Below are 20,944 nucleotides of genomic sequence, written 5' to 3' on the forward strand. Positions count from 1 at the left end.
ACCGCATCCGATGACCTTAACGCCCTTCTGCCACTTGGCACCATCGAAGGCCGCGAACGAGTCATCCTCGCCTTTTCTGATGGCTTTCGATAGAGCTCGTAGAATCTTCTCTTCGACTAGTAACCATCTCTCAGTCGATAGCCGGTCTTCAGAATTGCTCCGGTCAAGAATATCCACTTGTTATTCAGGCGCTGATGACAGGCTGACCAATTTCTTGGCTCTTTTATCATCAGGCGCCTGTGCATCGCCAGATCGCTGCCCTTTGTTCTCTGGATTGGGCTTGTCATTTGAGTGACATACTCTTGTTGAGAGAACACTCTCCTGACCACCCTTCCTGGCTCTAGCGGCAGGATCAACGAAAGGCCTCGGCTTAACAGTTTTGTCCTTTTCTGAGCCTGGTATTTTTCACGCGGCGCTTCCGCTAGCGGTCTCGGTATTGTTTGTAGCGTCTGTTGTAGTGTGTGCATCAGTGTCAGTTCCAGTATCATCCGATGTAGCAGGGGGCAGCATACGTTCCACGACAGTAGTATTCATTATAGACGCTTACTTCCTGACGTGGAACCTATGCCTGCGCATCAAGCGCTTGTCACGGTTCCTTAGAGTGGATGGCTCTATACCCTCCATCTTCCTCAGATACCGTAACGAGCCGTTATAGCCTTTTTCCCGTTTCTGCTAGTCCGTCTTCTGTAATTTCCGCCTGTCCCCCTGCGAGGTTCACGCCACTCCATCAGGAGTTGATGTTCCGGCTGCTGTCGGCTCTGAGGAGATCATTTGGGCGTCCTCTTCATCCGTTTCATAAAGCTGGATCGCTCCAACTTCCGAGAGTCGCAGGAGTCCTCGCAAGGGACCTTTTAGTTCAGGTTGAATCCAACGTCACCGCATTCACCTGGGAAACCATGGCGCCCTTGGCCATTACGATTTCCCAGATGAATGCACCGACCCTAGATTCAACCCATAAGCCCCCGCATCGCAACAAGATTGTTACCCCGCGCGAGGTGGAATTTGTGTGCAGAGTTGCATTTTTGCTACGCGACGCTCAAAACAGGAGCTCTACGCTCATTCTGTTTTGGCCTTTGGTTGGCCATCACAAACATTTTTTTCCATTATCCGAATATGTTTTCATATACTTTACTCTTCTGGATGAGGGCTCACTCAGAATAATTTTAAACCCCGTTTACACTGCTCTTTAAAAGACGCCTCTTTTCCAAACCAAGACCTAAAATATCTCCATATTGCAACGTTCGCATTTGCAATATAACTGCTAGGAGTAATGGAAAATATTATTTCGCAAATAAATATTATTTTATGCCTTTTTCCTGTATTATTATGTGGCGCGCACATTTTGTTTACTGTTGATTTTTGACAAACATCAAAATTTGTCAGTGTTAAAAATAATGGTCTATTGGCACAGCAAAATTATATTTTTTTTCTCACTAGTGTTAAAAACCAACCCCCTACGCAATTTTTGCATCTCACCATAGGAAATTGCTTTCAATCGACACACTCTCCAAAACGCAAATGAATTTACAATTACTGACATGGGAATTTGCTCAATGAAACGTCAAAATTTGCTGTGCTGTCAAAAATCTTACTAGCCCCTGGGATACTCAAAAATAATTCGCCACATTTATCGTCATATTTTTACTATCCCTACAATCTTGCTACCATTCGACACAGCATTATCAAGAAAATTTTGCAAATTTTTTGACAAAAAATTGACTTATGCCATTTTGATAATTGTCGAAAAGTCGACTTTTCGTCCCAACTTGAGATCCCTTTTCTGATCAACGACTGAAAGAAAGAGAATAAGAATATGTGACTTGCCATCAACGCTACCGTAAAGGGCTGCGCACAGCGTTACCGTCGTGCCACTTTAGTATCAAATTTGACACTTTTTTTCGACGATGATACTAGTGTGCCGCTTTTTTATTGTGCTACTAAATACCATACTTTTTGAGGTTTTGGGCCACTTTTCCACTCCTCTGTGCCACTTTTCAAAAATCATGAAATAACCGTGGTACATAGTTCGAATCTTGACGTAAGTATCTGAAGTTTTTTCCAGAGGTGGTACTCCCATCACCATTGATTCAATAAAAGATTTTTAGGAAGAGGTGTCGCTTAGAGGACTTGTTCAAACTTGACTACATATATTTTGAGGGTCCCCTTTTATTGGATTCAATCATGAATGTTCATAGGAAAACTTTCATTTTCAACTGTTCATACCCACCCATTGGGGTCATTCTCATTTCATAATTGAGCTTGTAGCTAATCGAAATAGTGATCGTGTATATATTATGTCGATCGTTCTGGGTAATCTTAGCGGCGTCAGTTCGTCCGTCAATATCTCGAAACTCGAGTAAGGCTGCTCGAGAATTTGCACTCATTGTAATATGAGAAGCTTGCTCTCCATTGCTTGATGCAAATTTTCATTTTACATTCTTGCCGAATATGGTCGAAAAAACAAATCCATTTAGAAATTTTGTTGTCCGTCCGTATCTTAAAAGCTGTTTCCCGAAACTGCATCAATTTTTATACTCACCACCATAGTATAGTCATTCCATTTATAACAACTTGTAATATTAATCTGCGACCCCATAAAATGTTCTGTCTTGACATTCTGAGTCTATCTTGCCATGCAACTGAGCTATATCGGTTCAGATTTGGATATAAACCGATCCCCGGATTTGACTTCTTGAGTCCTTTGAAGCCTCAATTTTCGTCCGATTTGATTGAAATTTGGAACAAAGACTTGAGTTATGACTTTCACCATCCATGCCAAGTATGATCCGAATAGGTCTATAAACACATTTAGCCCCTATATAAACCGTTCCCTGATTTCACTTCTTCAGCCCCTAGAAGCCTCAATTTTTCCGATTTGGCTGAATATGGAACAAAGACTTGAGTTGTAACTTTCAACATCCATGCCAAATATGATCCTAATCGGTCTATAAACAGATATAGCTCCGATATAAACCAATCCCCGTATTTGAATTTTTGAGCCCTTAGAAGCCTCAATTTTCATCCGATTTGGCTGAAATTTGGCGCAAAACCCTATCATATGACTCACAACATCAGTACCAAGTTTTACACGAATCGGTCAATATGGTGATATAGGTCCCCTAAGTACCGATATCCCGATATGACCTTTTGAGACTAACATAAATACAATACAAACTCAGTTAACAAGGGTAAATTTTTAGCGGAATCCATGGTGGTGGGTACCCAAGATTTGGCCCGTCCGAACTAGCAAACTTTTACTTATTCCCATTCAAATTTATTTTATTGATTTAAATTCATCTTTGGTTTAAGTCTTGAGACCCTAGAGAGCAAAGGACAGCAAATTCTTATTAAATTTGCGTGAAATTGTCCATATGGTGTACTACTATGGCCTTCAATAATGCTCTCCAGAGTGAGAGAAATCGTCCGGAAACCTTGCAATGCATAGTCGAGGACGCATACGAATCGACTTAACCAAACTTTATGCCTATATAGGTGTGCCAACTTTTTAGAAAAATTGTGCTACTTTTTCCAAAGAATGCTACTTGTGTGCCCCTTTTTGAAATTTGCCAACGGTAACGCTGGCTGGGCATCGCTGTTCTACAAAACGCTATACTAAAGGGTGATTTTTTTGAGGTTAGGGTTTTCATGCATTAGTATTTGACAGATCACGTGGGATTTCAGACATGGTGTCAAAGAGAAAGATGCTCAGTATGCTTTGACATTTCATCATGAATAGACTTACTAACGAGCAACGCTTGCAAATCATTGAATTTTATTACCAAAATCAGTGTTCGGTTCGAAATGTGTTCAAATTTTGACAAATTTTGTTCAGCGATGAGGCTCATTTCTGGTTGAATGGCTACGTAAATAAGCAAAATTGCCGCATTTGGAGTGAAGAGCAACCAGAAGCCGTTCAAGAACTGCCCATGCATCCCGAAAAATGCACTGTTTGGTGTGGTTTGTACGCTGGTGGAATCATTGGACCGTATTTTTTCAAAGATGCTGTTGGACGCAACGTTACGGTGAATGAACACATTTCGAACCGAACACTGATTTTGGTAATAAAATTCAATGATTTGCAAGCGTTGCTCGTTAAAAAATCACCCTTTACAAAACGTTTTGTGAAAAAAATCCACTGGTGAACGAACTTTATACCCACCTTTAGATGAAATCATTTCCAAAGCCATGTAGACGTTTTGCACATCAATTTATATATTTATTTAAATATTTTTCTTTTCAAATATTTTTTAGTGTGTCCTTTTATTGCAATGCGAAAACATTTACATTACAAATTTTAATTTCAGAAACAAATTTCAAATGTAATACAAAGCTGATAATTTCAATATAAAAAAAGAAATAAAAATAGATGACAATTTGTATGAGGTGTCCTTTTTTTAGGTTGGTTTTCTAATACATTTAAATTCTGTTTCAAAAACTAATACAATAAGGGGGGTTTTGGATAGAGTTTTCTTATGTATATATAACACTGAAACGGATTTCATATTAGCTGAATTTATGGGGATTTCATATTTATTTTAAAGTATTTTTAAATTTCAGCAAGATGCTGGAAACCCCAATGAAACCATAATCAGTGCTAATATAAGAAGTAATATAGTGTGTTTATTACACATTTATTGTTTTTTGTTTTTTTTTTAATGTGTACAACCTCTACACTTTGCACTAAAATAATGTAAGAATTTTCCGAGATATATCTGTATATCTAGTTTTTTTTTTAAGAAATAGAAATCATATTTTTATAATTCTTTGCGTGAGTGAGTTAAAATGAAATGTCAAAGAAATTTGTTTTTGCGTTGTTGGAGAATTTTGTTTTAATTGAATTAATGTATGCATCAAAATGTGTATGTTATTTTATGCTTTTATGCGTTTTATATTATTTGCGGGAAATTTATCATTCATTAGGTCCATGCAAAGTATAGCTTGTATGGTGTTTAAAATCCCTACAGCTTGCAGCAACTATAGGTTTTAAACGGGACGTAGTATGTTCTTGTTGGTTTGCATGTTTTGTTTTTTTGAGTTGTGTTAAGAATATCTATAATTGGCAGTTGATTTCGCCATTAGAAATCCATTCTCTTTTGCATTCCTCTTGTTTGGTTTTTGGAAAATTTAGGTTTTGTTTTTCATGAGTTTTTTTCTTCAGTTTACATTATAATATTTAAGCTGTGTGCTTGCTTTCTTCCAACATTCTGTAGATGATTGAACTAGTTACATAAATAACTATAAGTTAAAATATAAATTTTCCATTTGGTTCTTTCTTAGCTTCCCTTTCAAACAACATTTTCGCCACATTCTACGTTAATATTCAATTCTGTTTTTACTCACATTGGCCTCGTAGTCTTTGTTTTTGAATGTTAGTAAGCATGTTAATTTTTTTCTTTAAATTGTATTTTTTTTTTAGATTTTCTTAATAAAAGTAGATAATTGCAAAATGCATATTTTATATATTAGTTATTTATGTATTTAGTTGAATAATATATATTTTTGTTTTCATATATTTTTTTTAATTTAATTCAATGCATGCAGCTGTTCGGCAGCAATGTCGAATATATTGAAAATAAATAAAATTCAGTTATGTTATGAAATTAAAATTTTCTGCTACCACAATAGGGTAAAAACCTCCACCGCATTGATATGGAAATAAAATGTTACATACGTTTAGTTTTCCATTTAAAATACGCACAACAAAACAAACACGAAAAACTATACGCATTTCATATAAAACATATAAGATTGAAAATTTTGGTGGTTATATTTATAAAAAATAATAAACGCTTTCAAAAAAAATATTTCCTTAAAAAAAAAGATTAAACATAAAAAACAAAACCATATTTTCCGAATCGGCTTATGAAATTCTTTTCAAATGGGGTTTTCTTTTGAGTCGACGACAGCTGCAATACAGACTAAAAATGTAAAGGGATATTCAATGCACCCCCAGTTTTCCTACTGCACTCAATGGCATTATGACATTTATTTCTTGGTCATAATTTTCAAATATTCCAAAGCATTAAGAGCTGCCATTTTCTGGGCATCACCTGGTGTAGGTCCTGAGCCGTGACAAACCCCAACTGGATAAGATGAGAGTTGAACCAAACATTGAAATTGTTCGGTAAATGTCTTCTCTTCTATGTCAACGTATGTAACTTCAAATTGATTTTCATTGGCTATTTCAGCCAAAAGTTTTATATAATCAATTTTGGGACTTTTCAGGCAAGTTTTCTGAAAGAAAGAGTAATAAAAAATATTATTTAATAAAATTATTTATAGCTACTAAATAAATCCATTTTTGCCAAAAATAAGGGTAGTGTGTGTGTTGCTTAGCATAACTACGATAGAGAAAAGTAGAATTGCGGTTTACTTGTCGTTAAATATATCGTTGATGAATCGATTCACACAATTTATTCGTGGATGAATTAACATGGCGAAACTATTAAAGGTGGTCTCATTTATACAACAACCACAAATCATATGGTGCAATCCGCCATCTTGCCATCAAGCTGATCGACGTTTTGTCAACACACACAAAGAAATTTGTGTGTCTATACGTGTGCGTACATGAGCAGATAATATGCGAAAAAGAAGATGACAACAAAAAGAATGCGAACAAAAATCTGACACCTTAATACCGTCAAACCTGGCCGGCTGTTAACAGTTGTTCGCGTGAGACCACCTCTTTAAATCCGCCTTGATGAAGGTTGGCTCACTTGCCCAACAACAACGAAATCAACGATACAACTCTGTGGCGATGGTGGCGCAAATTCCCACTAGGCTGTCAGATTTCTGGACACTTCCTTATTAACATTCTAGTTTTTATTTTCATTATCACGTGTAGCAGCCACAAGATCAATATATATATATATATATATATATTTTTTTTTTTATAGAAAAACATGTAAATATCATAGCTAAAATAGTTCTATTGTAAATTGTATAAGTACACAAATTTTTGATCACTCACGTTAAGAAAATACAACACAAAAACTTAAATCTATAGTAGTCGTACTACCATCATCGAAAGTTTATATTGCACTGTTTGTTTGGTTAAAGCCTTTGTTTGTTTGTTTTACTCTCTTTTCTTTCTCTATCAAGCCTAGTACTGATTTCTTCTTTTCGCCCGAAGAACTGTCAAAACGCATTAACAAATTGGTGACGAAGAAAATGAGAGCACATTCCGTAGAAGAGATACTGAGTTCTATGAGCGAAATACTAGCGACATGTCGGTGCGTCAGCATAAATTTCGCTTCAACTAATTACAAATTGTTCCAATCCCATGGCAGCCGGTTGTACGCACCGGATTGACCCGATGGAATCTTCATCGGCAAGGGCTGCCGCCTCAGTGTACGTGTTCGTCTTTTTTCGTCATGGGAGAGGCACATCCCGGAGTGCCTTCTCCGTATGCTTTTGGTCCGTGCCGGGATTGAAAAGAACCCCGGACCCTGGTTCTGTTCCGTTTGCCAGAACCGCCTTCATCATCGGTCAGTGTCGGTGAGGTGTAACAGGTGCTTGGAGTGGGTACATTTCCGTTCTTGCTCTGGCCTAACTTCGCTACGGGAGTATAGTCATACTGGCTATGTCGCTAGGTGCTGTGCGAACATAGCCAGCAGTGGGTCACAAGCGTCGCCGTCGTCGTCTTCGGCGTCCTCGTCGTCGGACTATGTGACCCCCCCGACCTCTCCCGTACGGCAATTTATGCAAAGGCAGCACCCTAGCCCTACTATTGCCAGGCCAGTGTCGGGAAATGCATCGTTCCTGCAGTTAAACTGCAATGGACTGCGAGGCAAGATTGATGAGATTGTAGATTTTATGAGTCGGAAGAGCATATCGGTCGCAGCGATCCAGGAGACAAAGCTGACTAACACCTGCAGCTTGCACAGTTGTCACGGCTACAATGTGCTACGTAAGGATCGCTCAAGGAGTGGAGGTGGGGGATTGGCCTTCGTTATACACCATTCCGTGCAGTATAGACCTATCTCGCCTGCGCTTGACGCTAGTGACCCATACATCGAATGTATGGGGGTAGCAGTCAGGTCTGGTACTGCCGAGATAGAGATATACAACGTGTATATACCGCCGGTTGGCAGCTGTGTCCCGATTAATGGCCAGGCCTACAGCCCCGACAGAGCAGATAGATAGCTCCACGTTTTGCACGGTGAATGAGGATGCCCCCACTAGGATTACGAGGAGGTGCAGCAGCTCGCCAGACATCTCAATCGCATCCCCTGATCTCCTGAGTGACGTATCCTGGCAAGCCGTCATCTCTTTGGGGTCAGACCACCTCCCCATAATCCTCACCATCGACCGACCACCCGACTTCATAACCTCTGAGCGCCGAACGTTCATCAACTACAAGAAGGCCAATTGGACTGGCTTCAGAGAGTATACCAATCGCCGCTTCAATGAACTGCCACCCCCCTCTGATGTGCTTGTGGCCGAGAGGAAATTCCGAGACATCATCAACGCAGCAGCCGCTCGCTTTACACCAGCCGGTCGAATACCGCAAGTGCGACCCAATTTCCCGGCGCAAGCAGTGGTACTCGCAGACGAGCGTGATGGGATTCGTGCTATGGACCCCGCTAACCCCAGAATCAGCGAGCTGAATCTGGAAATAAACAGGGTAGTCAACGAACATAAGCGGAATTTGTGGCTGGAACACTTGGAGCAATGTAACTTAGGCACCGGTGCAGGCAAATTGTGGGCCACTGTTAAGTCTCTCTCGAACCCCGGTAGACGGGACGACAGGACCTCAGTCACTTTTGGCGAGTTAACCGTGACTGATCCGAAGAGATGCGCCAGGTTGTTCAACCGTCAATTTATCGTGCATCCCGAGAGAGACAGGGCAAGGAGGAGAGCCATTCGCCGTATTCGTGGTCTCCGAGCCGATGAACAGCCATCACAATTTACCGTGGGCGAAGTTACGAATGTCATCCGTTGCGCCAAATCTTCCAAGGCGTTGGGCCCCGACGGAATCTCTACATTGATGCTGAAGAATCTGGATTTACCTGGAGTTGAGTACCTTACCACTGTCCTTAACCTGTCATTGAACACTCTTATAGTTCCCGATGTCTGGAAAATGGGCAGAGTGATCCCGCTACTGAAGCCTGGTAAAGACCCGAGTTTGGGGGAGTCGTACAGACCGATCTCCCTTCTCTCACCAGTGGCTAAGACGCTTGAGGCATTACTCCTCCCGAGCCTCGTAGGAGAATTTCCATTCGCCGAGCATCAACACGGATTTCGGAGACTGCACAGCACAACAACAGCTTTGCATGCCATCACCACACACATTTGCCGTGGCTTCAATCAACCCAGGCCATGTGATAGGACGGTCCTCGTGGCATTGGACCTATCGAAGGCATTCGACACGGTCAGCCATGCCAAATTATTTGAGGACATCGCCAACACGTCCCTCCAGCCAGGCCTTAAACGTTGGGTCGCGAATTATCTGTGTGGCCGCCAGTCATTTGTGGAATTTAGGGATAAGAAGTCAAAACACCGTAGAGTGAAACAGGGAGTTCCCCAAGGCGGGGTGATATCTCCGGCTCTGTTTAACCTCTACCTATCCTCCATCCCACCTCCTCCAGACGGCATAGAGATCGTATCATATGCGGACGACTGTACGATCTTGGCATCAGGCCCCCCACCCATTGATGACATCTGCGATAGGTTGAACGTCTACCTCAACGAGCTTGCCTCATATTTCGCTGCAAGAAATCTGAAGATATCCGCCACCAAATCTTCAGCCACACTGTTCACTACAAATACGCGTGAGGTGAATTCTGAGCTGACTGTGATGGTCGATGGAGAATTGATTCCGACCATCAAGTGTCCCAAAATACTTGGCGTCACATTTGACAGCTCCTACACTTTCTCCCCACATGCCACAGCAATCTGCAATAAAGTCAAAAGTAGAAACAAGGTCCTCAAGTCACTCGCTGGCAGCACTTGGGGTGCAGACAAAGAAACCTTGTTGACCACGTACAAAGCAATTGGCCGGTCTGTGGTAAGTTATGCAGCGCCAGTGTGGTCACGTCAGCTTTGTGACACGCAGTGGAATAATATTCAGATCTGTCAGAATGCCGCCCTCCGAACTGCGACGGGCTGCCTCCTTAGTTCTCATGTGGACCACCTCCACCAGGAGACAAAGATCCTACCAGTGCGAAGACATAACTACATGCTGTCTAAGCAATACCTTTTGGGCTGTTATCGCAGAAATCATCCAAATCATCATCTTGTGGATAGATACCCACCGCCCAGAAGCCTTAAGGTAGATCTACATGATCTAGAGCGTGAGGTCCAGCGCTACAAGAGAGAACCTCTAGATCAAGCGGCATATCAAGCGGGTCTGAACAACATTCATGCAGACACGGTAGCAGACGCGTTAACTGGCTACCGGGTGAATGTAGTCCTTGGAGAACGACCGCCACCCATTGCACCCGAAGAAATCGACCTCCCTCCGCAAACCAGAGTGATTCTGGCTCAATTACGTTCCGGCAGATGCAGCCGCCTCAATTCTCACAGAGCTAGGATTGATGCCGACGTGCAAGATGTATGTCCCGACTGTAACCAGGGACCGCACGATACACGTCACCTGTTTAACTGCCCGGCCAGACCCACTCGACTCAGACCCAGATCCCTGTGGACGCACCCCATCTTAGTCGCGGAGTTCCTGGGTCTTGACACTCAACAGAATCAAGCAGACGAAAGATAGTACACAATAAACTGCTACAACAACAACAACAACAACAACAAATTGTTCGCGAAATGGGTACAAATCAACTCTACTGGCGAAAAATAGAGTCAGACGGACTCAGTAAAGCCTAGTATTGACATTCGCAGCGAAAATTACTTTTAAATTATTGCGAAATCGGATCGATAATATTCCTAGCCAGAAAACAAACAAAAGTCAAACAATAACAAAGACACAGCATTGAAGCAGTTGATTTGAGCCCACTTCGTGAGCATTTAATTGCATTTGCCATTAATTGAAGCGAAATTTTTACTGTTAACATGTCGCTGCGTCTATATACAATAAATGTTCACTTCAATTAATTGCAAATGCAATTAAATACTCACGAAATGGGCACCAATAACTCTGCTTCAATGCTGTTGTCTTTGTTGTGTGTTGTTGTTTGACTTTTGTTTGTGCTCTGTGGAAGAATATAGACCGTCGGATTTATATAGGCATTTTCGCTGCAAATGAAGTTTGTACTAGGCTTAAACCCTTTTCGTTCGCCCATGCGTGCGTTTTGTGTTTGCTTTAGAGAACACTACTGTTTTCACAAATAATCCCCTCGGCTTAGTTTTATTTTATTTAGTGTAGTCGTATTTTTATCCGTTTTCGTTGAAGTTTGACACGATGCTATGCATTGTCTTCTACCATATCAATGCTAAGTATGGACCACATAAATCGAGCCTTTGGTACGCCCAGAAGAAATTTTGCTGATATCAGCAAACATCAGCGCAAAACATTCTTGCTATATGCGAGGGTGACCTATTATATTTCGGGATTGGACAACCCTTGTGTTGCAATCTGCCAACTGACAGCTCTATCGTAAAGCTTGGCATTTTTGAGGTTATACGTACTCAGAACGTTTTGACATACGAGCGCTATTTGTGTTGTTTACAATAACTTTAAAGATTCACCTAGCCAAAAAAATGGAACATTTTCATTAGATTATTTTTTACAACTTTCGACGTGGATTAACTCAACAACAGTGCATCGATGAACTTAATTTAAATTTTGGTGATGACGCTGTATCAAGGACCAGTGTTTATCGGTGGTATGGTGAATTCAACTGAGGTCGTAGTTCACTCCAAGACGTATTTCATGAAGGTCGTCCAAAATCAATTGTTGTTCCAAAAACCATTTATGCTGTGCACCAACTGATATTGCAAGATCGTCATGTGACCTGTCGTGAGATTGAGACAACCTTAGGCATTAGTGGGACCAGCATACAATGAATATTGCATAAACATTTGACCGTCAAAAAGATTTGTTTGCGTTGGATCCCACACAATTTGTCAATCGCTCAAAAAAAGGCTCGTATCGATTGGTCGAAAGAAATGCTCCAAAAATACGAAACAACCACATTTCTGTACACTCAAAATATCGATTTGATAAGTCGTCCGCCGTATAGCAGATAACAATATAGCGGATAACAAAAGACGAACAAAAAGTGGCCTGGTAACTAATTTAAACTCGTCGTTTAACATTATAAATATATTTAACAATTATTTGAAAGTTTTTTACCTAGATATTTAATAAAAATAAACTACATATTGCATAGCCATAGTTGCTTTGTTTCGATACTTTGCATGCGTACGAAATTTAAACACTGCAGGAGAACGGTGTTTACTTCGACATTCCGTTTGTATGGTCTAGATCCTATAAAGTATACATATTTTATATCTATGGCGCTTGAAATTTTGCACAAATATTTCCTATTAGCTTCGGTCGGTTGGGATTGTAAATGGGCTATCTGTACATGTTTTGATATAGCTTCAATATGAACCGATCTCAAGCTTGTACTTCTTGAGCCTTAAGAGAGCGAACTTCTTATCCGATTTAACCTAAAATTTTCTATAGCTAACAATCGTGCAGTGTATTTTTCAAATGGGTTCAAAACCTGATATAGATCTCATATAAATCGATTTCTCGATTATATTTTTTAAGCATCTAGAGGATTCATTTCTTATTCAATTTGTCTGAAATTTTGCATAAAGATTTCTCTAACATCCAAACGAAGTATGGCACGAATCCTTCCACAACCTTATGTAGCTCGATTAGCATAGCAATTTTAATTCATTATCCTTAGATTGCCTATCAAGAGTTGTTGTTTTTACTTCTTTGTTTATTGTTTTGTATTTATTTTTCGTAGTTTCCACGTAGTTTTTTTACATTTTTCATTTTTATTCCCTTCGAAGTCGATCTGATAAATGATGTCGTGCTTTTTACCTTCTAAATCACAGGTTTTGTATTAGTGAATAGATTTTTAAGAGTAATTTTCTAGGTGAGCAAGCTCCGAACCGATCGCCTCGGGAACAGGGTGGCCATTGGTTATTTAAAGACGCTAATAACTCGCCTTATCATATCAAGCATCATAGGCACTCAGTAATTGTGCAAAAGCCGCTGCCGCCCGGCCTCTCACTGAAACTCTCCGCTCGATACCGCTGATTGTCCCCGACTGCTATTGCAGCTACTGCGTATGGAGCATTCCACTATCCGGAACCTGTGGACGCGACCGGTAGCTCGCAGCTAAGCTTCTCGTGACAGCAATGAACAACACACAAATTGGACCTCAATGTTTTAGCCTGTGTGGTGCTCACAGCTATCCCGTGCCGGGCAATTTTGTATTTTCCTTGTTGTTTTTGCTTATATATTTTTAGTTCCTTGTTGCGCAGTTCCTCCTCTCTAATGCCTTTTCTAATATCGCCTATCAAATTTTTAATTATTTAGTTTGTTTGGGAAATTATTTTTAATCAATACTTCTTTCAGTGATGCCAACTCAGTGCTTTTCGCAATAGATTTGGTGCTTTTTAGGTCACCAAAATCAAGAAAAAGAAAACACCCAGTACTAAACAAAAAAACGCACCAAATGGACGATTTTAGCATTTCTTTAGTCCTTTTATCCTTTTTGTAAGTTGAGTTTTTTTTTATTGAAATCACAATTTTGTTGTCTATTTTGTCACGGGAATGTCGTACTGCTTAACTGTACCTCTTCGCACAAAAGTCTTAGATGGCAGAATGCATTACTAATGTTGGCAGCATTAATGCAGATATAGGTTAGGTTGAAAAGAGCGTGCGGATATAAATCCGACCCATGGCACTATATGGACATACACCCAAGCCAGTAATTGGCTTGTTGTACGCTCTCAATACTAAAAAGAAATCTCGAAAAAGAAAATCCAATTTAGGAGTTCCGTTTTACTTACAAAATACTTAATTGTTTTCCATACCATGCCCCTGAGTTGGTTCATGTCTGGTATTGTGTCCTCACCTAAGTACCGGTGTCTATTAGCCGCGGAAGCCGGGAAATTACATAGGAAATATTCTAACGTCTCATGATCTTCCCCACATGCCCTACACATAAGCTGTCACTTATCGCACCTATCTTTCATAAGTGAACCTTTAGTCCTGTATGACCCCTAATGATATTAAGAACCTTTCTACTTCCTGTCAGTAATAGCCTCGACTTCTCACCCCATAGGGTTTTTGACGTCCTATCGACCGTTTCTCTGTTGTTGTTGTAGCAGTGCGTTGTGGTCCACATAGGGTTTTGTCGTCCTATCGACCGCTTCTCTGTTGTTGTTGTAGCTGTGTGTTGTATTCCATCTTTCGTCTGCTTGATTCTGTTGATGATTCAGTTCAAGGAACTCTGCGAATAAGATGGGGTGCGTCCATCTGAGTCGAGTGGATCCGGCTGGGCATTTAAACAGGTGACGTGTGTCATGTGATAGGCATTAATACTTGTTCTGTAGGAGTTGATGCAGCTGCATCTGCCGGATCGTATTTGAGCCAGAACTACTCTGATTTGCCGGGGGAGTTCAATTTCTTCAGGTGCAATGGGAGGTGGGCGTTCTCCAAGGACCACATTTACCCGGTAGCTATTCACCGCAACTGCTACCGTGTCTGTATGAATGTTGTCTAAACCCGCTTGATATGCCGTTTGTAGCATTGAACCTCACGCTCAGTGTACCGTTTCCTTGTTCCACATTGGAACATGTTCATTCGTTTGCCCACATCCTTAACATGGACTGCGTCGGCAGTGCCCTGGCTCTTATGGCCAACTCGTCGGCCGTTTCGTTCCCCCTCACTCCGCAGTGGGGTGGCAGCCAAACGATGCTGATCCTGTCATCCTCAGAGAAGGGGTTAATCTCCACCTTACACTCCAAGACTGAGCGTGACCTAACCGTCTTGGTTGTTACAGCCCTGGTGTGCAATTTTATTGGGTTGCCCAAAAAGTAATTGCGGATTTTTTAAAAGAAAGTAAATGCTTTTTTAATAAAACTTAGAATGAACTTTAATCAAATACACTTTTTTACTCTTTTTTTCTAAAGCAAGCTAAAAGTAACAGCTGATAACTGACAGAAAAAAGAATGCAATTATAGAGTCACAAGCTGTGAAAAAATTTGTCAACGCCGACTATATGAAAAATCCGCAATTACTTTTTGGGCAACCCAATAGTTGCCATAAAATTTTTGACCCTCAACGTCTTCGTGTTAACATCATACCACTTCGTGGCTAACTTTGATCCATTCGTGTGGCATGAGTTTCAAGTTCTCTGAACTAGTTGTAAATGCTTTAGTTCTAAACATATATGGACAGAAGTTTAGTCAAACTTTTTGAGCCCGAAAAAATGCAAACAATCACAAATTAAAACACACACTTTTGATGGTTGGGTTACCGTTGTGCATTCATAACCTCTTAAAACCGTTCGCATATCAGTCAGAAGAAATCCGATTGAGACGGCTTCAGAGAGTTACAAGTCGCCGCTTCAGTAAACTACCAACGATGGAGTCTTTTATCGGCAAGGACTGCCCCCTCAGCGTACAACATACTAATACAACAACAACTATCTTTTTCTGATGAACTCGCCAAGCACATGCCAACTTCGATGGGCATCCAAACGTTAAATATCGATAAATAAATATTTGTCAAATGCAAACTTTTGATAACAGACAGAGATCTGCAGTGGGTATTTTTGTTGTAGCAGTGTGTAGTACCATCGGGACAATCCGGTACGTACAACCGGCTGCCATGGGATTTATCTGCAGTGGTGTATCCCATTTGCGGTGCACCGCAAAAATCGCAATTTTTTTTTTTTAAGACATAAACGCAAACAGGAACGAAATTAAATATTAGCAAAATTAAAATATATTTTTGTTAAAATAAAAAAGCGGGTTTAAAATCACTGCATGTGCATTCTCAAATGACGTGTTGTCTGTTCAACACGGAAATCTTAATTGCATGAAAAAACTATTATGAAATATATTTTATTGTGGTGGTTGTCGTCCCACCAATATTTCGATTACAACACAACACTCATGCATTAATATGATTTTAAGGATTTCATCTCAACATATTATCAGACAACTTGCTAACTTTTCTTCTTCTTTGTATCAATTTGTTGTAACAATATAAACTTATCAAAACGGTATTTCAACATACTAAGAACATTTGTAGTAACATATATATTAATCTGTTTTGATATTGTTGACAAAGTATCATGTTAATACATGTGAATATTTTCTCACCTGCAATTTGTGAAGTTTTTTACCCGTTGAATTCTTAAGTGTCTTATGAAATTGAGAAACTTTAGCACTATGCTGACCGGTAATGGTTGGAATAGTAATATCTTTCAAATCACTATAATAATTGGCCTTCTGGAAGGAGAAAGAAGGTAAACGGGTATTATCATAACTATCTCTACTTGTTGATAGACGTATTGAAAAATCAATTATCAAAAATCATAGACATAATATAAATGCAACCATTAGAGAGGTGATTTGAGATAAAATCATATTGAGGGGGCTCATAAATGCTCCAATAAAAACGGCCCGGCTTATACATACATGTACAAGAAAAGCGTTAAACATTTGAAACAAAAAAAAAACAAGAAAACCCCTAACCCTACCCTTATATTGGTATTCAGACAACAACCACCAAATAAAATGGTAACATATTATTCTTAAACATTGAAAGTGTAACAACCTTGAATACTTACATCGCCAGCCAGATCAGTGCCCATGGTTTCAGCCAATTGATTATTGTCAAGAGGGGTTTCTTGCAAACGTGTCCACATCTTATGAGCTGCTGTGCGCTTAGCAAGCTTCTTGCTTTTTCCCTTACCCACTTCACGGAAATTCAATATGGTACATGCAATTGTAAAGAGGCGTTCATGGGGCAAACCGACTTCAGTCTCAGTCTCGTAGCTTGGTGGTGGCCAACGCCGTGACATGCACATTTCTTGGAGCCAACCAATTGGATTACCCACAATTTTATCGGCCGCACTATAAATATGAATATTATATATACAACTTAAATACTTTTAATTATAAAAGGGGTGTAAAAGCTTACTCTCCACTACCAGTAGTATTTGCATTGTTGTCAACTCCAGCCGTTGCAGAGGCAGCACTTGTATTAGTGTTTTGTGTCTCAGGCAGTTGTACACCTGTCAACTTATCGATTAAAGCACGTGCTGCCGAATGTTTAGCCTCCTTTTTGGAACGTCCTGCCCCCATTGCTGTAAATGGTACTTCCTTGTCATTGAATGATACGCGATAACGGAAAGTTGGTTCATGTATAGCACCCTCAATTTGAACTAGTTCGTAACTTGGTGTTATGCCACGTCGGCTTAAAAGTTCTTGCAACAATGACACTGGGGTTTTCATAGCTATTCCATTAGCATCAGTCTAAAATGAGAAAAAGAAAAAACAAAGTAGTCGTTTAATAAGGAATGCAATGAAATCAAACTTTTTTTAACTAAACTAATTCTTTTTTTCCACAATATGAATATTTTGCCACCTCCTCCCTTAAAATCTCTGAACGCGCCTGTTTTCCAAGAGGACAAAAAAGTATAACCACAAATAACCACAGATAGTCTGACTTGTGTAAAGAACATTTTATAAACTTGGTTCTGGGCAAGACCTATGTGTCTTTAAGGCTCTTCATTGCATCACTGGATCAGTTAAAAGACGTGTGCTGGCAACCCGTAATTCTATTGGGATCAGACTACCTCAACTTAGTGCCTGTATTGGTAAGCTGTGGCTTATTGTTAATTGACTCTCGAACCCCGGTAAAAGGAACAGGACCGCAGTTACTTTCGCCGACGTAGCAGTGATTGATACGAAGAGATGCGATAACCATCACAATTAGCCGAGGACGAAGTTACGAATCTCATACGCAGTGGCAAGTTGTCAAAAGCGTTGAGCAACGACAAAATCTGCAAAATAGGCAGTGATTCGAGTAGCCTAGACGATTGAGACACTATCAATAACCAATCTTATTATTTGTGTAGTCGCCAGTTATTTGTGGTCACAAATCAAAGACCCCTAGAGTGAAACAGACAGTTACTCTATCCAGCACTGGCATCGAAACATTGTTGTAGCCACATTTTCATGTGGAGGTGGCGATCCTCGTCAAGCTGCTGTATGTGAGCAAGCTCCTTCCGGTCCAAACGACCATTGGCCGCGGGAACAAAGTGGTCATTGGTTATTAAACGGCGCCAATAACTCGCCTTATTATATCGAGCATCATAGACACTCAGTATTGGTTCAAGGGCCGGTGCCGCCCAACCTCTCACTGAGATTCTCCCCTCGATACCGCTGATTGTCCGCGACTGCCGTTGCAGATACTCCCTATGGAGCATTCTAATATCCCCAACCTGTGGACGCGCCCGGTAGCTCGCAGCTAAGCTCTCGTGAAAGAAATGAACATCTCACAGATCAGACCTCAATGTTCCAGTGGTCTGACCAAAAAGTTAACCTTATTTTCAAATTTCGTGTTCTCTCCATGATTCGAACACTCACGTACAGAGTCATAGGCGGACAGGTTAACCCCACGCCAATCTGGTTACTATAGTTATTATTGAGTAGGCATTTCAGTCGTATAACAAGGCTTCTCTTTGCTCCGCGTACTTCGGGGGCGCTTATAAAACGTAATCAGCTTTTTCATTTAGAAAAACTAAAAACTATTTGCAAAATCGAGCTTTTTCTGTCTTTTATGCCATATTATAACATTTTTCGATGTAACGGTTTTACAAACATATATGTATCTTGTAAAGAAGCTGACCTGAAGAAAACATCATTTTAATAGTTCAACGTATGGAAATTAATATGTCAATACAATAAATATTCTTATTGAGGCTACAATCAATTGATTATTCCAATTAACTTAAAAAACTAAACATAATCTCAATATTCTTTCCGCTCACTTATGACCCACATGCTAATTTTCCACCCCCATTTTCATATATACATACATTTTGATTTTGTGTACCTACCAATTTTAGAGACTCTTCATTGGCCAATTTACCGGCTGAAGTTGTTAGTTCTGCGATCTTCTCCTTTTTGACTTTGGGACGTTGTAGTATGGTTGGGGTCCCAGACGCTTGTCCTTGGCCGTTAGCCACATTAGCAGCTGGTACCCCTGCTCCAGCCGGGCCATCATATGCACGGCGTGGAGCAAAACCAGTCTGCTGTTGATTTTCAAGATTAGTTGGTGCTGACGCCATATTTCTCTTAATAGTTTTCAGCTGAACAACAAGAGGCTTTTAAAAGAAATAAAATGTTATTTTTTTAAGCTAAAACTATCATCATATATATATTATGTATATACACACAATTTTGGTCCCGGAAAATCAATAATCACACGACTATTTCCATCGCCGTTACTTCACACGAAATATTAAAGTTATATTCCACTTACCTTTTAAAAGTGATTAGAACGAAACCTAGAGACCCTGGGACGCTTGATTATACCTCAATTTGGTGGATGTCTTCCATTAGTTTTATAAGTAAATAACACCGACCGAGTCTAGACAAACTAATTTTACGAAGGACCGAGTTAATCAGTCCTTTTATATGAGTAATCGATTACTCATCCAACAAATACCCAAGACATATTAACACAGGTAATGTAAAGCAAACAGCTGAGTATTACGTTTTCTTTCCAAGTACACTATATATCCACGAGTTTTATTAACTGTCGGTTGTATGTGCGTGCCAAGGCGAATTTAAAAATGTGGTCTCACCCGAATGTTGTACAAATGAGTCAAACTTTAAATAATTCATGCATTTATGTGTGAATTATAGTTAAGAACTATAATGGACGGTACCATGGCGGAACAATTACAGGTGGTCTCATTTATATAACAATCACAAATCATATGGAGCAATTCGCCATCTTGTCATCAAGACGGTCGACGTTTTGTCAACACTCGCAAAGAAATTTGTGTGCGTGTGTGTATACGTATGCGTACATGAGCCAAGTTGGATTTAAAAGGTGGTCTCAAGCGAACAGCCGTTAGCAGCCTGCCAGGTTTGACGGTATAATATGTCAGATTTTTGTTTGCATTCTCTTTGTTGTTATCTTGTGATCTTCTTTCTCTCATATTCTCGGCTCATGTACGCACACGTATACACACACGCACACAAACTTGTTTGCGTGTGTTGGCAAAAAGTCGATCAGCTTGATGACAAGATGGAAGATTGCGCCATATGATTTGTGGTTGTTGTAAAAATGCGACCACCTTTAATTGTTTCGCCATGGGTAATCACAAAGACCTACGCCTGGAAGATGCTGCAATCGTCACTCATCCAATAAGAGACATCCAATCATAGTTCATCGCAGTGTATTTTACAACCAATTCCACTATCCATCTGTAAAGATATTTAAATCCTCTAGCCAAACCCGCCCTTTCTGCCACTCCACCAAGCATGGTGAAACAATTAAAGGTGGTCTCATTTGTACAACAACCACAAATCATATGGTGCAATCCGCCATCTTGCCATCAAGGTGGCACGGCTGAGCCGAGAATATGAGAGAAAGAAGATAACAACAAAGAGAATGCAAACAAAAATCTGACATATTAATACCGTCAAACCTGGCAGGCTGTTAACAGCTGTTCGCATGAAACCACCTTTTTAAATCCGCCTTGGTGATTACCAGTGCCGCGGAGTTAGAATTGTCAATGAACATAGACCAGTCGGATATGTCTGGTATCACCCTAATTCAACCTAACCTATGTGAGCAACTATTGTTAGAATAAATATGTATATATATTTTATTGATTAGCAGGCACATCTGAATAAAAAAATTACCATACGACAAATACATGCCAATTATAGGGCGCTTTATTCTCATTTGTCATACAAAATGGAAGTCAAATGGATACAGAAAGTAACATGTTACATAAAGTCTGATAAGAACTTA

At 40.1% G+C, this 20,944-nt stretch overlaps 1 protein-coding gene across 3 annotated transcripts; it reads right to left on the bottom strand.

The window, feature by feature from the left end:
- Positions 1–5,743: 5,743 nt before the first annotated feature.
- On the bottom strand, positions 5,744–19,577 carry LOC106086330 (interferon-inducible double-stranded RNA-dependent protein kinase activator A homolog). Of its 3 annotated transcripts, none has more exons than XM_013250964.2 (6): positions 19,439–19,577; positions 19,014–19,280; positions 17,090–17,424; positions 16,737–17,022; positions 16,267–16,392; positions 5,744–6,234 (listed from the first exon to the last, which is right to left on the bottom strand). In XM_013250964.2, exons 2-6 carry the CDS (start codon positions 19,242–19,244, stop codon positions 5,986–5,988), a joined length of 1,227 nt encoding a protein of 408 aa, XP_013106418.1. In that variant the 5' UTR covers positions 19,245–19,280; positions 19,439–19,577; the 3' UTR covers positions 5,744–5,985. The 3 variants fall into 3 exon arrangements, with proteins under 3 accessions (XP_013106418.1, XP_013106417.1, XP_013106419.1); XM_013250963.2 differs by having other exon boundaries at positions 16,267–16,395; XM_013250965.2 differs by lacking the exon at positions 16,267–16,392.
- Positions 19,578–20,944: the final 1,367 nt, after the last annotated feature.

Source organism: Stomoxys calcitrans, chromosome 3, assembly GCF_963082655.1.
Source record: "Stomoxys calcitrans chromosome 3, idStoCalc2.1, whole genome shotgun sequence".
Taxonomy (NCBI): Eukaryota; Metazoa; Arthropoda; class Insecta; order Diptera; family Muscidae; genus Stomoxys; species Stomoxys calcitrans.

Coding starts and splice junctions, on each gene's coding strand:
- LOC106086330 (XM_013250963.2), bottom strand. CDS start 19,244: ATGGCGTCAGCACCAACTAATCTTGAAAATCAACAGCAGACTGGTTTT. Junction 17,425..19,013: donor ATGAAGAGTCTCTAAAATTG/GTAGGTACACAA, acceptor TTCTCATTTTAG/ACTGATGCTAATGGAATAGC. Junction 16,396..16,736: donor GCACTGATCTGGCTGGCGAT/GTAAGTATTCAA, acceptor TTCTCCTTCCAG/AAGGCCAATTATTATAGTGA.